The sequence below is a fragment of the Mus caroli genome, chromosome 14, assembly GCF_900094665.2.
Source record: "Mus caroli chromosome 14, CAROLI_EIJ_v1.1, whole genome shotgun sequence".
In the NCBI taxonomy this organism is placed as follows: Eukaryota; Metazoa; Chordata; class Mammalia; order Rodentia; family Muridae; genus Mus; species Mus caroli.
In genome coordinates, this window is record NC_034583.1 from 57,082,928 (window position 1) to 57,099,038 (window position 16,111).

The window sequence follows — 16,111 nt, forward strand, 5'->3', positions numbered from 1 at the left end:
CTCCTCTCCTCTCCTCTCCTCTCCTCTTCTCTTCTTTCCTTTCCTTTTATTACATATTTTCTTTATTAACATTTCAAAAGCTATCCCAAAAGTCCCCCTATACCCTCCCCCTGCCCTGCTCCCCAACCCACCCACTCCTGCTTCTTGGCCCTGGCATTCCCCTGTACTGGGGTATATAATCTTTGCAAGACCAAGGTCCTCTCCTCCCAATGATGGCCGACTAGGCCATCTTCTACTACATATTCAGCTAGAGACACGAGCTCTGGGGGGTACTGGTTAGTTCATATTGTTGTTCCTCCTATAGGGCTGCAGACCCCTTCAGCTCCTTGGGGATTTCTCTAGCTCCTCCATTGGGGGCCCTGTGTTCCATCCAATAGATGACTGTGAGCACCCACTTCTGTATTTGCCAGGCACTGGCATAGCCTCACAAGAGACAGCTATATCAGGGTGGTAAGGAGTTTTCAAAATGGGCAAAGAAGCTATAGTTCTCCTGGAAACCAAACAAGGAGTTAAAGTCCACCAGTCAGGTTGCTGCATGGAGGGAAGAGGGGGCAGGTGTTTCTTGAACTCTGGGAGGTGATCAGAGCCCACTGACAATGTAGGATGTGCCCCAAGATGAGCTCAACATAGCTGCAAATGGTGAGTACAAGCAGCAATTAAGAACCTAGTGTCTGGTCCACGCAGCACACTAGACTAAATTCACAATTTTGAGGGCTTACTTGGGGTATCCCCTGCGCTAGTACAGCATCCAGTCAAAGTAAAGAACACAAGCTGTAATCTATACCAAATGCCACAGAGCACCCTGGTCCAACCAGAAACTCAAACAGCATGTGGTCCAACCAGAAACTCAAACAGCATGATTAACAAAACAGAGGACAGACCTTGGGCATAGTGTGTGGCTAGGAGAGATAGCATGGGTTCCTGCCAGGGCTTGGGTGAAGCCCAGGGGACACATGACACTTATGACAAATGCTGGTTTCATCCATACTGTACAGCCCAGTCTACACAGCTTTGCTATTCACTCTCCAAGGAGCAGTACAAAAATGAGAGGAGGAATTCTGAAACTATGTATTTGGGCACACTGCTAATCCATCTAGAGATGAACAGCAGGAACTCTCGGCTCACACAGGAGATAGGGGGTCCCTAACACTTACCCTCTTGGGTGCATGGGAAGGATGGCATGTCCTCGTCTTCACCAGCCAGGTCCTCTTCAGTAACACACAGTACATCCCTGTCACTGCCAGCTGATCTCACTGCAATGGAACCAGTTGGGTCAGACCCCACTTTATCCTGAAGCCACACCCTTCCATTTCCAGCTTTCCATCTGATATCAAGATTCACATCCCATGTCCACATAGTTCTTAGGTCCAATTCACTCTACCTGAACCCCAGGTGACCTGATATAAGCTGAAAAACAGGGTGTGTGTGTAGGGGGAGGTAGAGGTAAGATTTAGAAGGATAAGTTATTGAGATATCCCACCCATCTGATAAAAGATGTGCCCATCTCCCACAAGCTAGGAAGACACACAGGCTAGTCAGCACTTTGCTCAGACCCCTGGGGTGGGTGGACAAAGAGACATAAGGATGTGTTGATTGGTCCAGCACATGGAGCAGAAGCAGAACTTCCCTGCTTCAGCTACAACCCTGAAACTGGTACTGCATGGGCTCCAGGACTGTGTGCAGCCCAGCTGGGAAGGAGGAAGCAGGAATCCAGAGGTGGGCAGACAGAGAATGAACACATCCTGCCTCCTCCGTGTCACTGGAGTTCCACCGAGGTGTCCAAGGAAGCATGGAGGAGAGGGCCAGGTGATCCCTAGATAAGACCTAAAATGATGTGTCTTGTTATTGAGAGAACTGTTCTCCCTCCCCTCCCCTTCCATCTCTTCTTCCTGGGGTAACAATGAGGAGGGTGCTTTAATAAAGAGGCAGAGCCCAGTTGTCATCAGAAAGACTCCAGCACCTGATGGAAACAGATGAAGAGACCCACAGCCAAACATTAGATGGAGAACCAAGTAACCTGAGTCCATTGGGGTTCACAGAGACTGAACCACCAACCAGGGAGCCTGCATGGGACTGATGTAGGCCCTCTGCACTGTTAAAGTGTGTAGCTTGGTCTTCTTGTGGGACTCCTAACATCAGGAGCAGGGGTGTCTCTGACTTTGCTAACCTGCCTTTGAGACCTTTCCTCCCTCTGGGTTGCCTTGTCTAATCTTAATAGAAGACAATCCACCTAGACTTATTGATAGGCCATGGCTGGTTGATATCCATGGGGGTAGGAGGGCTGCACTTTGCTGAAGAGAAAATGGGGAGGATTGAATGGGGAAGGGGAGGTGGGAGGAGGGTCAGGGAGAAGAGGAGGAATGAAAATCAGCAGTTGAGGTGCAAATCAATTAATTAATTAATTTATAAATAAAGAGGCAGAGCAAGCCATTGAGCCAACGAGAACTTACTTTGCTCTGGGAAATGGGGACAAAGCCAAGGATGGAAGCTAAACTTTCTAGAAGAAGCATCTTTGTTTTAAAAAGCTTTATTTACATATTTAAATTTAAATGATTTTATTCTTTGGTATGCAGGTGTGTGTGTGTGCACGTACATGCATGTCATAGCTAGGATAGACTTTCTTTTGTTATTATTATTTTTTTAATGAGGAATTAGAGTTTGCTAAAATGAGATTTTTACCCTAGGTTTAAGTCTGGACATCAATAGAGAGACCCTCAGGAAGAGCAGAGTTTATCCAAGTGTGACTGTGGGCTTCTCAATAGAAGCTGCTTATGTGTCTTAACCACAGTCAGATATGCCATTAAAATATTTTATTTTTAATTATGTGTGTGCGCCTGTGTGGGGTATGTGTATGTGAGTGCAATGCCCACAGAGGCCATAGGAGGGCGTTGGATTCCCCTGGAGCTGGAGCTGGAGCCAGTTGTGAGACATCTGAAAAGAGGGTTGGGAATTTAACTCCGATCCTCTGGAGGAGCAGCACGTGCTCTTAACTGCTAAGCCATCTCTCCAGCCCCAAGCCATAGATATTATTTCAATGGCATCTGAAGCTACAGATCAAATGGTTGAAAAGAAACTTAGTTCTCCCCACCCCAACATAAAATAATTTTCTTTATACAGTCCCTACAAATGAACTTACTTGGTTAGACCATAAGGATATTTTAATGATAAGATAATTAACAAATTATCATCAAAGAAGGATATTAAAACCATACTTTTAACTACACAGCATGTACTGGCACATCCCAATGAGGCTCATTATAAAGACAAATGTTTTATGAGGTTAACTCAAATTATCTCTATATTTTTTCTTGTACGCTGAAAAATTGTTGGTGAAAGGCTTATTGTGGAGAGGGACATTGGACTAAAGAAAGTGCTTACCATATATGAGACCCTGGTTCTATCCTAACACACACACACACACACACGCCCCTGGAGACCCTGCATTCTGGAGATGCTGTGTTCTCTGGTCAGCTGTCAGTCCAACGGCCCTTTTTCCTTAGCCTCTTGTTCCTCTCCTTCCCCATTTTTAGAGGAACCAGCTAGGATACAAGTTAGAATCTTTCCTGACAGGTATGACCAGGCACCAACCAATCAGAGTGAGTGCTGTGACCAATCAGAAAGGTCTTGGACTGTCCCAAAGTGAGACAGAGTGACAGCAGTGCCGAGGAGGGACAGCTTCTGTGGTCCAGACTTTGTTGTGAAAGCAGTGACCTAGCTGTCCCTTGTAGGACTCACGGTCACATGTTCCCATTATTGTACACACTGAAGACTCCATGCCCAGGATACTGTCACTTGGTCCTGTATTTGTGTCCCCCTTGGCTTGAGCTCCCAGTTTAAATGCCACCCCCATTTCCCTCTCCCTGTCCTCCTCCTCTTGCTCCTCCACCAAGAACTCTTCTTCTTTGGGGCTTGTTTTGCTTGGTCCCTGGAAATTTCTGTTTTCTTTCAACTCCACCTAGGCATTTGGTAGAATGTTTGTCATTTACCTTTTACTAAAGTTTAAAGCCCCCCCCCCCCCCAAAACGTGTTGGAAGCAGCCACTCCTTTGTTTTCTTCCATTGTTTCATTTTTGAAACGTGGCCGAAGTGTTGGGTCTGGCCTCAAGGCAATCATCTTGACAATCGTATAAATTTTACAACCTCAAGTATCACTTTTATGGTCAAATCGACTGTGGGCCAAAGACATTTAAGAATGTACTAACAGCACACACAATACAAGTGGAGAAGCCAAGCTTTGGACTCAAAAATCTTCCTTCCCTGGCCCACATATTACCATTGGGAGGGAGGAACAAAAGCCCTCCACAGTTCTAAGAGGTATTTCTTCTGTAACTACAGATCAGGGGAAAAGGGAGAGGAAGAAGGGACAGGCACTTGACTGAGCAGGCAGAACCATCAGGGCTGTGACAATGACCAACAGCCCTCTCAGGTTGTGCACACCATTGGCCCCTTTGACCTCATGTCCCAAATGTTGCCTTGCATCCTCTGTGATCAACTGGGAAAATGAGATGGTGAATGTTCAATGTCAACTTAGCAGAATCTACAATCACTGGGGCATGGACCTCTGGGCACGTCTAGGGAGCAGTCTCTTGATTAGAAATAGCTGAGGTGGGAAGACCCGTCTGTGGTGGGTGGCATCATTCCCTAGGCTGGGATTCTGGAATGTATATGTGGAGAAAGAGAGCTGAGCAGCAGCAAGCATTCATGACTGTCTGCTGATGGGTGTGGCCAGCTGATTTGAGCTCACACTGGCTGGACTTCCTCACCACAAAGGATTGTACCTCTAACTAACGGGGAGCCAAAAGAAAGACTTTCTCTCTGAAGTTGCTTTTGTCAGTATTTGTCACAGCAACAGGAAAAACAAAACAAAACAAAACAAACCCAAAAAACCAAAGACAGTGGTCAAGAACACTTGAGAAGCAGTGGCAACCTTGAGTGGGCTCATCGGGGAAGGAGCTGAGGAAGGTCCTCATGGCTGCCATAAAGCTTCCCTGCTTAGCTCTCAGGTCTGCCACAGGTCCACTGACACTGGAGCATGGTCCTTAATGTGTGTGCTCCAGGGACATGGATTCACCTCTGTGGAACTCAGCAGCCAGCTCTCATGCCCAGAGCTTAAGTTCTAGGGTCAGATGCCATGACTGGCACAGTGGCTGGCTCAGGGAAGAATGCTTTGAAATCTTTCCATGAGTTTTCATTATGCTTTCTGGTAAGTGGTTCTCCAGCTACACCTGAACACAAATCTAAGGATTTTAGGACTCAGAGTCTGACCTCCAGGGGAAGTCTGAGTTGAGAGAGGCTGAAGATGAGAAAATATTGGGGCTTAAAAGCACTCCTACCTCCATTGTCCTGATGGATCCATAAAAGTAGCCTGAGAAGGATATGGTGTAAGAAATTGGTCTCGGGATTTGACAGATGGATGGGGAAATGTGTGTGTGTGTGTGTGTGTGTGTGTGTGTGTGTGTGTGTCTGTCTGTCTGTCTGTCTGTCTGTGGGAAAGGGGAACAGGAACCCCTTGACGGGCAGCACATCTTTTTACATGCTTATCAATTATCAACCTTTCCAACCTTGCTTTGCAACTCAGTCTGCAATCCTTCCATCAATCTGCCAGCTGTTTACAAGGATTGCTTTGCCAGGGCACTTTACAGAGTGATGATCTCTTTCCCCAAAGCTTCAGGCTAGGTGAACTAGGATTCTTTGGACCGTTCTGTGCTTGTCTAAACAGAAACCTCGGCAGCTAGCTAGGAATGGCCATCCCCAGGAGCTCTGCAGAACACTGCATGATGGGGCTGCTCTGATCCTCGGGCATCAGTTGAGCCCCTCAGAGAGATATCCCTTCCTTCCTGTCCATGCTCTTCATTTCTCCCCACTCTTTAGTGGCTTCTCTGCCCTCCCTCGGGATAAGGCCTCCTCCCTGTTTTGGCTCCAAAGGCAATTTCATCACTCCACTGTTTATAGCCTTTGCAAGGAATCTGGAATGATTTAAATGAAGCCTGGCTGACACCAGCCTTCAGCAAATACCCCTCCCATAGCTGTTTTGCCACACCCTTGCTCCCCTGGTGAGAGCCCCTTAAATTGCTTGTCATTAACAAAGGGAGTCAATAAGGACCAGCACTTTCCAGAGCTGCAAGACCTGGCCCAGGGAGGGGAAGGACAACTGCCTGCCCAAAGCCTAGTCCTCTTTAGACCAGTGGTTCCTGAGTGTTGGCCCTCTTCCCCTTGATGACATCTCAGTTCTGTACCTCATAGTCCTCTCCAGTCCCCAAAGAGAGTTTCTCTTTTTCCTAATCCCCTGACTTCCTGCTGTCCGGTGTAGAGTCTTGCCCTGGGGGACTCTGATTGGCCTGTATCTGGAACGCCTCGGCAGCTTGCCACGTTAGCCTCTCTCACTTTAATGAGAACATAATCCAAAGCATTTGTGGGGCTCCCTCAAGCCAAGCTTTTTGTTAAGTACAAAGTCGATGTGTTTATGTCTCATTGAGCTTGGTTCTGGTTGGAGACCAGATGAACATATGAACAGAGTGAGCAAAGCTGGGAGTGAGTGTTTAGCCCTGTGAGGAGATGGATGGGAATTAGATGGGGACCAGGACACAGCCCTGGTGCTGAGGCAGACAGGCTCCCCTGGGGCAGGGGAAGAGTTCTCCTTCATCTCCCCATTGTCCTAGCCTCATGGGGCATGGTGACTCAGTGTTGGGGATACAGCTCTCAGAACGGGGCTTACAAGTCAGAGTCACTACTATCCCATTACAAGGACCCAAGGGTAGTAGTAATGGCTTCTTAGTGTCCAGGAGTCTGGAGTCAGACCCCAGAACACATGCACCATCTACAGAGTTACCAGGAGAGCAGGGACAGGACCCTTCCACCCAGGCCTGCCATCTGGTTACCCATCAGAACTCCCAGCAAGGTGTCACTTCCTTTAGGTCAGTCCACCTTCCCCTGGGCTCCTGTCAGTCCAGGGCTGATGCTACAGTGGATGCCAGTAAAGGTAGCTTGTGGACTTTTGGTGAAGGCCTGAATGTTTTCTGATGTTTTAGCCACAAGCTCATTTTCACTGAAAAACAAATGAAGAACAATCATTTAAAATATGGTTTCCATCTGTTTTATTCTTGGTATTGTCTATGGCCAAGGGAGTGTTGACACACGGGGTTTGCAAGAGCTTAAGGCAACAGAGACACATTGGGGGTGGGAATAGGGGCAGTTGAGGCTTGAACTACCAAGAAATGGAAGGTGGGGAGGAGGGACGAGGGAGGCAGCAGAGTTCAGGTGAGGCTTTCCTTCCCTTCCACAGAGCTAGCCACACACGGCATAAGACATTCTTTTCTTTAAACGGGAAGGATTCTTGTTTGGGCCAAGTGGCAGGGGTGGGGACATGAATATATGTGACATTTAGGACTTTGGATTTGCCCAAAGTTAGGGTGACCTTGCTGTAAAAATGTAAAAGTCGTTGGACATCTGGAACAGCAAGGAGAGCCTTGTTCTGATTGGACGAAGGTGTCTGGAGCAGGCTAAGCTTCTAGGAGGAAATAGCTTCCATTGCAGGTCTGTTTGTCTGTGCTTTCTCTTTCCCCTCTTGCTGCTTTCAGCATCTAGAATTTCTGGGCCTGGGCTTGGAAGAGGACACTGGATCAGACAAGACATGTCTGGACCTAAAGTTTTCATGAAGCCCCTCTGAGGGACACTTGAGACAGCAAGGTGCCCTGGGTATCCTGAAGGGGCAAGCATCCAAAGCTCTAGGGACCAGTCACTGTCTCCCTTGTACGGAGGCCACAGGGTTCTGAGCTGTGACCAGGGAGTGCTTTTAGCTAGAGAAGACTAGCCAGGTGCTTCTCTTCATGTGGCCCGCATTGCAGGCCACATGCTTGGGAAAAAGGAAAAACCATCAAACAGCCTTTAAAGGCCAGCGTTGCAAGCCAGCTTCAAAATGTAACAGCAAACACTGCAGGTTGAAAGGGCCTCTGTTCGGCTGGTACCTGAGGGTGTAATCTCCAACTTAAGTGTCAGAAGGAAAGCCAGAGAGGAGGGGATTCCTTGTTTTTAAGCTTTTGCTTACAAGAGCCAGGTAGACCATTAGGTTGCTGGGTGCATGTCTTGGCACCTGGTTGCTGTAGATGCTGACTTTCTTGGAGTTGAGTCTGGTTCAACCTTTCCTTCTGTGGGTAGAAAACAAGTTTGCTAACCATCTGCTAACTCAACCACCATCACTGACCAGGAAATGGGTGACTGAGTCATCTTCCGTCTTTCCCTCTTCTTCTTTCTCCTCCTCCTCCTCTTCTTGAGACTGCATTCTTCGACAGGAGTCAGAAGGGGGGAGATTCGAGGAACTGAATAAAAGGTCTTTCTTTGAGCACTCCAAGGGACATATTGTGATCATTATCTTCAGCCGAGTTCATAGTGGGTTTTCCAAACAGCCAATTGGGACAGGAAAAAAAAAAGAAAGAAAGATCTGGAGAGCCTTCTCAGGAGCCAACGCTATATTTAAAGTTTCAGGACAGCTATAGTTTAAGGTTGGGGAATGCTATAATTAAGGTCTCAGGGTTGTTTTCTTCAAAAGCCTCCTGCTACTGCCCCTCTCCGTGGCTTTGTGGGTTCCTCTGAAGCCTGGTGAGAATCTTCTGTCCCTCTCAGTTCCAAGGAAGCCAGGCCTCTTGTTCAGATCCTCGTACTCAGCACAGCATGTTAGCACTGACAGCCTTTCCACTCCTGCGGCCAACTCTGGACCGTCACCATCACAGTTATCAGTTGCTAGTATGTGTGCCCTGGCTGTCCCTGCCTCCTCCCTCTGTGAGCACTCGTTGTATTCTTGGTGACTGTAGAAGTTGTGAGTTCCATCTTGCTTTATCTTAGGTCTTCCTGCCTCTCAACAATATACTCCCCCTCTCTTGGTACCCACGACGGGCGTTTCAGTGGACAACGATTTTCAGTGATCCTAACCCTAACCTAGCCTATCCTAACTCCAAACCTCCAAGAACACCAAACGTCTACCCCATTTCTAAGCAGCTCCTCAATGGGTGCCATCACTTCTATTTGAAGAACATACTGCAGCCATGTCTATTGTCCCCGCAGCTCTTGTCTCACAAGCACAAACAGCTCCTCCTCTGCTCCCTGAAGCCCCATGAATTTAGTGGGATTGGAGAAATGGGAGCCAGCAGACTGCGCTTTTCTCGTTGCCTCTCTGGTCTGTGAAACGCTACCATTTCTCACTGCTCAAGGTCCCTGCTGCCTTTTCTGTTACACTGTCCTTCTCAGAGCCCCCTTGGCTTGTGTGTAACACAGTGGCGGTGCCCTCTGTGTGCCAGGGATGCTGTATATGTGGCAAGGAGGAGGTGACCACCATGAGGCACACTCTGACGTAGACTAAGGTAGCAGCCAATCTGAGTAGTGTTATTTTCCCAAACTCAATCGCAGCTCTCATCTATTACCACATCCCAACACCCATCACCCTCAGGTCTAATTTCCAACTTCCAAGAAATCCTTTTTACAAAGTGTGTCCACAGAACATGGTTCCAAAACATCCTTTGTTGGGGGTGGGGAGAAAGCTCTTAGCAAATATTTCAAAAAGTGGGGAAAAGGGCGGCATTTAAATGAATGTTTAATTTTGTGTTTCTCAGGCTGACTTGACCTCAGAACTTCCGGTCAATCTGGAAAAACATGAATTGATTATTCCTATGGAGTGGGGGCTCAGAGGTGCCCCGTGTTGGAGAATGACGATCTGAATAATACCAACACTGGGCTAGGTTACTCCTTCACACTCTGCCATGCCTGTGAATGGAGCAGCACTGAGGTTGAAGCTTCTTAGTTTGAAACCTGCAGGTCTCAAGCTGCAGGCTGGCTACAGCTCAAGCTGCCTGCTTTCCGGGGCATGACTGCCATTCCTCCTGCATGAACAGCCTCCAGCTTCTCTCTTTGCACCCTGTCACTATGCTTCCCCCCACCCCCACCACACCAATCCTATACACCCGCTCTCCACCCACCCACAACCCCATCCATCAGCTTAGCACAGGGTCAGAGAGACCATAGCTCTCTCCTGGGGAGGCTGTTGGTGCTCAGCCTGTTTTCTCTGTGCTGTGGAAGATTTTGCCACCCCTCATTCTCTTCAATGCAACTCTAATGGGATTGGTCTTGTGCATTCTGTATTCAGATGTGGAGTTCTGGGCCCCAAGATCAGGTTGCAGCCCGGACATGGACATTGTATTAACCAATGTGCTGTAAAGAATGCTCCCCAATAGTCTCTGGTTGGGTAATAAAAGGCTAGAGCCTGTGGCTGAGCTCAGTAAAATTATTACAACACAGCCAGGTCTCCTCACAGTCGACTGATCCCCCTACTTCCACCACTTCCTCCTCTCATCTCCATGCCTATTTCTTTGCCTGTGGTGCCTAGAGGCCACATCATAAGCTTGATTCCTCTCCTCTCTAAAAGTAGAGATTTCCCAACATGATCAAGATGTAAGAGGATGAACCCAGTGAGTGCCAAATGTGCCTTACCCTGACGTCTAACATTGGGCCAACACATGGTCACTAAATGGAAGCATCCATTTTTATCAGCTCTTGGGCTTGGTTCTGAGGATACCATGGTGTGATTCTTGATTTAAAAGCCCTCAGCCCAGTGTGTGCTGAAGGTTAATACACATACAATAAACACATATTGCGAGCTCTCTTGAGTGTCAGGGAATGGACAGAGAGAAATGCTTCTGAAACCCTGTATTCTGATACCTCTCTGCAGCATCATCCAGGCTATTGGATGAGGAGACTGAGGCTGTGGAGTGCAGTGGTGAGGCCGGTCAGTGCTAGACTGTGATGACCTCACATACACATAGACACATCACACAGATACACACGTACAGACATACACACATGCATACACACATAAACATATATACACATGCACACATTCACACACATACACAGAAGCACACAATACAGACATATATACACACATACACACACAATACTCACACATGCACAAAACACACACATGCACACATACACACACATATATACATATAATACACATACACACAACACAACATAAACACATGTAAATACAACACACACATATACATATATACATACAATACACATACACACACAACATACACAATGCACACACACAGCACATACATACACACATGCACATACACACACAAACACACATATACACACAACACATACATACACACATGCACACACATACAACACACACATATACATATGCACACACAAATACACACACAAACATATATGCACACACACACACACACACACAGGGCACAACATAATTGAATGCAGATGAGAGTGTTTGCAAAAGTTCAGAGCCCGTCAGACCACCCCGGATGCCAATTCTAACACCCAGGCCAGCTGTGTGTCCATGGAGACTGCCAAGCTATCCACCAGCGCCCATTACAAAGCAGTATGCTTTTTTCCTCTTTCACAAATTAGCTCAGAGATGTGAGTCTTTTAGCCTTAAAGTTACTCCAGATGGACAGCAGGGCAACAACCCGTGACGGTTTGGAGCTGATCTGTGTGGCTCCTGAATCAGTTGATGGCTCTTTTCACCTTTGAGCAGTTAGCTCCTTGCTTTTGACCCCAGTCTCCTTTCTGAGCCCAGAGTTCTGGGGATGGAGGGCGTAGCCTGCTGCCTCACGAAGAAACAACCTTTGCCAAGGCAAGCTTTTCTTTACCAAGGCAGATCGGTTCTCAGCCTTTGGGCCAAAATCAAATGTCAATCACAGGACTGTGTTTTTGTTTGACTAATTTATTTTTATTTTATACATGTAGGCAAAGCAGCCCACATGTGGGACTGTTCACCATGTGTGTGCTTGGTGCATGCAGAGAACAGAAGAGGGCATCAAATCTGAGCTGGAGTTACAGAGTTACAGAGTCACCACGTGGGTGCTAGGAATCAAACCCCGGTGCTCTGGACGAGAAGCCATCATTCTTAACTGCTGAACTGTCTCTCTTGCAGCCTTCTTTCCTCCCTGCCTGCCCTTGCTCTGTGTTTCAGGATCCTCTCTCAGTTTTGGGTACTGGCTTGCTCAGGATCCTCTCTCAGTTTTGGGTACTGGCTTGCTCCTCTAGTACTGCGGAGAGGGTGGAGCCTGGCTCTGAGGGGCAAAGATGCACACCAAACACAAGCTTCCCACCGCCACCCACCATATCACTTCTGCTCACCAAGTGGTACTGGGGCCCAGAGCTCCCCATCCTCAGGGAGCACTAGTGAGGAGCACGGGGACCCAGAGATGGAAATGACAGAACCAGAACTGGTGGACTCATGTGGGTTGCAGATTTGGCATCTTGTTTTCACTGTTATTGCCAGCCAGGCTACTTCTGGAGGCTCTGGGAGAGCTTTCCTTTCAAGCCCTGTCACAGGTGGCTGTTAATGGCTCACAAGTCAGTGGGAAACTCTGAGGTGGGCTTGTCACCAAGAGACTGGTGGCAGCTGTTTGCTCTTAGGCTTATGTGTCACAGAGGCCAGGTGCCAGCTTACATAAAAAGACATGGCTGGCTGGGAGGCCCGGCCAGCCACTGTCAGGCAGGAACCCCACCTCCCCATCCACCCTCAGCAGAAACATCTCTGGGCGGCCAGAGCAGGGACCTGACACTGGAGTGCTGTCAGTCTGTCTTCTGGTTTAAATTCTATACTCCTCATCGTTCCCTCTCTCCACAAAACATCACATCACTGTTAGCTTTGAGCGGGGGACTGTGGATTTTTTTGCCAGCAGATGTAATTGGAAGATTGGTGGGGCCTTGGAGGAGCCAGAAAACCCAGCCTCCCTTAGGGACAGGCCTCTTTGGAAAGTGTGTCCCCTCCCCCTAGGGGCTGAGGGGCCACCATGCCTTTCATACTCCAGTGAGAAAAAGCTCCACTCTGAAGATCCCAGAGGCCAAATATTTGCTTTTTCAATCTACCCTGACCTTTCCCATCATAGGAGATGGTGTCAGCCCTTTCTGGCTGCTGCGGAGAGGGGCATGCTGGGAACCAATCATTTTCTCCCTTGGCAGCTCTGCCACCCCTTGAGGCCCTGGGGTGTCACAGGAAATCATTGGGGGTTTCTGAAGAACTACCCTGAGGTTTGTGGAGGGAAGTTTTCCTGGAGTCTGGGGGAAGCAGGAAGATGGGAGAAGTCAGGAGTCCTGATTGCCTCAGTTCTGTCCTGGGGACCTAAGACATGCCCATCCGCACTAGCTCTGGTCCCCACACAGGCTTTCAGCCCCACCTCTGCCTCTTATCTTATCTGTAGTGAGATGGGTCAAAGCACTCTGAAAAGTGTAGCATCTTAGCGTCATCTGCAAGGTTCAGGGCAGCCTGTGGCCCTGTGGACTACAGTCATATGTGTCCTCGGTAGTTTCAGAAAAGAGCCTGTCCCGGGGCTACAGATAAGGGGAGAGAGATTCAGTGATGAAGCAGCTAGAAACAGGGGCCCATGGGCAAGGCTTCTCCTCATCTGCCATGGGGACACCCCAGGGCTGGTTATAACTGCTCCTGAACCCCTGGTCAACCTTAGACCCTTCGAGGCCATGGGATAGCATGGGCAGAAGGTGCCAGAGGCCAGAGGGAAGGAAACAGAAAAACATCAGTCTCTTCTGGACCGGAGGACAGAGCCAGGGCTCTAGACCCTTGAGCTGGCAATGAGTGGTAACAGGTTGCTATTCTATTTTACTAGCTGCAGAATTCCTGGGACTCGATGCAAAATGAAAGAGGAGGACGGGGAGAGTCCTTGTTTAAAACATTATGCATTTCAAGATTCCATCAGTGGCACCATCACAGGACCAAGTGTGGGTCCTGTGGGAGTACTGAACGATTGGCACATGGGACCAGTCAGAGCTTTGTCTGCCAGGCCCTTTCCTCTTGAACACCCAATCCTTGGACACCAGAGAGACGAACCACCATGCTCCAGTTGAAGCAGGCTTGACAAACGGGGCCTGATCTCCTGTCACAACTGTCACTTTTCATCAACCCCGACTCCCCCTGAAAGTATAGCTTTGGAGCCCTGAACACCATCCCACCGGCCCTCTGAGGAAGTTAGAGGTGGTGGAAATTCTCCTTCGGCTGCTAGGGGAGAGTTACCAAAAGGCACCAGAGCGAGTACCCCAAACCTCATGACCTGGAAGGGAGCTCTCCCTTCCAGGTACCCGGGAGGAACAGCTTGGAACCAAGAAGGGTTTTTATTTCCATTCCACATCTTTTTGGCCCTCAAGGCTTGCTCAGTTGCTCTGTCCTCAAGTCAGAGGTCAGGGAGTGTCAGATAGTGGGGCTCTGACTGGTATGATAGTGAGGGAAGCGGACAAGTTGGTAAGAGATGCAGCTTACACCTGGGTAGAGTCTGCAGGAGCCTCTGGGATGGGACCTCAGCTGCGATCCACACCAAGCATCCTTCTGTGCTCACTGGGGAACTGGATCCGAATCTTCTCTGAACTTTAAATTTGTTTTAAGGGGTGGGAGAGCAATGGCGGTGAGGCCAGCGCTGCAAGGGCCCTGTGTGATGGTTCACCCTTCCTCTCTTTCTCCAGACTTAGGGCTCTTCCTGTCCCCTTCCGACCCTACCCCATCCCTCCTCACTATCTCCTGAAGGATAGTTTAAAAAAAAAGTCAGGGGCCCTGACCTGTAATATCTATTATGGGGACTTTCAGCCCTCCTGCAGCCCCAGGCATCAGGGTGCCCTGGCCCGGCCCGTGTCTTGGGAGGAAGAATGGATGTTCTCTATGCTCCCAGGGAGTCTGCTTACCTTTCATGGTCCCTTCTGCGCGGGCCTCTGCAGGGCCCCCGCGGCGCTCGAGTAGCCTTGGATGGAGCGGGAAGCCGGGGTCCTCCCCAGGCACCGACCGCCGCCCCTAGGTGCGGCCCGCGGGTCTGAGGCTTGCGTGGGGACACATGCGGCGCTGTGCCGCTGCTCGGGCGGCGAAGCAGGAGAAGGATCCCGGGGGTCGCAGGCTGGGGACGCCACGCTGCCCGCCGGAGCCCGGCGAGCTGTGTTGCCCCGCGCCTCGCAGTCCTGGCCTCGCGCGCATCCCTCCCTCCGCCTCCCGCCCTCCCTCGTCGTCACCGCTTGGGCCCCGGCCCAGATCAACTTCCTTGATATTTTCAAAACTGCCGCTGCCAGGGCCCTTTGTGCCCCTAGATGCATGGGGCTGGGTGCGCGGGAGGGTTCTCCACCCCGGGGGTTACAGTTGTGGTGGGCGGGGACCGGGACCCTGGATTTCAGTCCTGTATAGTTCCTTTGCCCAACTATAAAGCAGAGAGACCGGGAGGAGCAAGAATTCTTGGGCATCAGCCTTCTGCCAACTGTTGGTTTTGCTCTGGTCTGTACTCTCCACATCCGTACACCTCTGCACTGCAAGCCTCCTCTTAACCTGGTCGACTCTAGTTGACAGGGCTTGTTTGCTATGGTTCTGCCACTGCCAAGTTCAGTAATGTTGAATTTCTTATCTGCAAAGGAGAACTGGGCCCTGAGCACTCCCAAATCCTGCTACATGTGGCTGGGCCAATGGTGTAAAGGACACTAGAGGGAATGGTATAAAGGACACTAGAGGGAAAGCCGCCTCAGACTTGAAGTTGACTCTTGTCATAAAAACCCCTTGGTGCGCCATTTTGCATTAAGTGAGCATATGCTAATCACACATTCAGCGGTCGGTTGGTTGGTCACCTCCCAACTTCCAGATCCTTCCCCAAGTTCTGGGAGAAGGTGAGGAACACTTGTCAGTAAGGACCAGAAAGCCATCAATTAAGCAACAGCACCGAGATGTGGTGGACATTATGATGGCAAAGGTCAGGACCTCCAGAGGGAGGACAACCCAGACTGGTCTCCTGGCTGAAGATGGAGACTGGACATGGTGGTAACATCAACATCAACACTGAGGAAGCCAACTGGCAGAGGAGAGCTGGTACCCACCCCCCTATTCCTCACACTCCCTATCCCCATCCCCCCATCCCCCCACCCCCCTGACCACCACCTGGGCATCCCTGACACGGGGAGAAATTGTGTTAGGTAAATGACCTCTTGGTCCAACATGTTTTGGGGTAGTTCCCTCAGCTTACTCTCATTCTTGGTGGGGCTGGATGGGGGGTGTGAGCTTTTCTTTTCTTTTCTTTTCTTTTCTTTTCTTTTCTTTTCTTTTCTTT

At 49.3% G+C, this 16,111-nt stretch overlaps 1 protein-coding gene across 1 annotated transcript in view; it reads right to left on the minus strand.

The window, feature by feature from the left end:
* Window positions 1-14,969, minus strand: part of Scara3 (scavenger receptor class A member 3) — a 32,864-nt gene extending 17,895 nt beyond the window's left edge. Inside the window, exons 1-2 of the mRNA XM_021181983.2 lie at window positions 14,718-14,969; window positions 1,155-1,253 (exon numbers count right to left, since the gene is read on the minus strand). Of these exons, the coding sequence (XP_021037642.1) occupies window positions 1,155-1,253; window positions 14,718-14,724 (106 nt within the window). The 5' untranslated portion in view covers window positions 14,725-14,969. The remainder of the gene's footprint in view (window positions 1-1,154; window positions 1,254-14,717) is intronic.
* Between the last annotated feature and the right edge of the window lie 1,142 nt (window positions 14,970-16,111).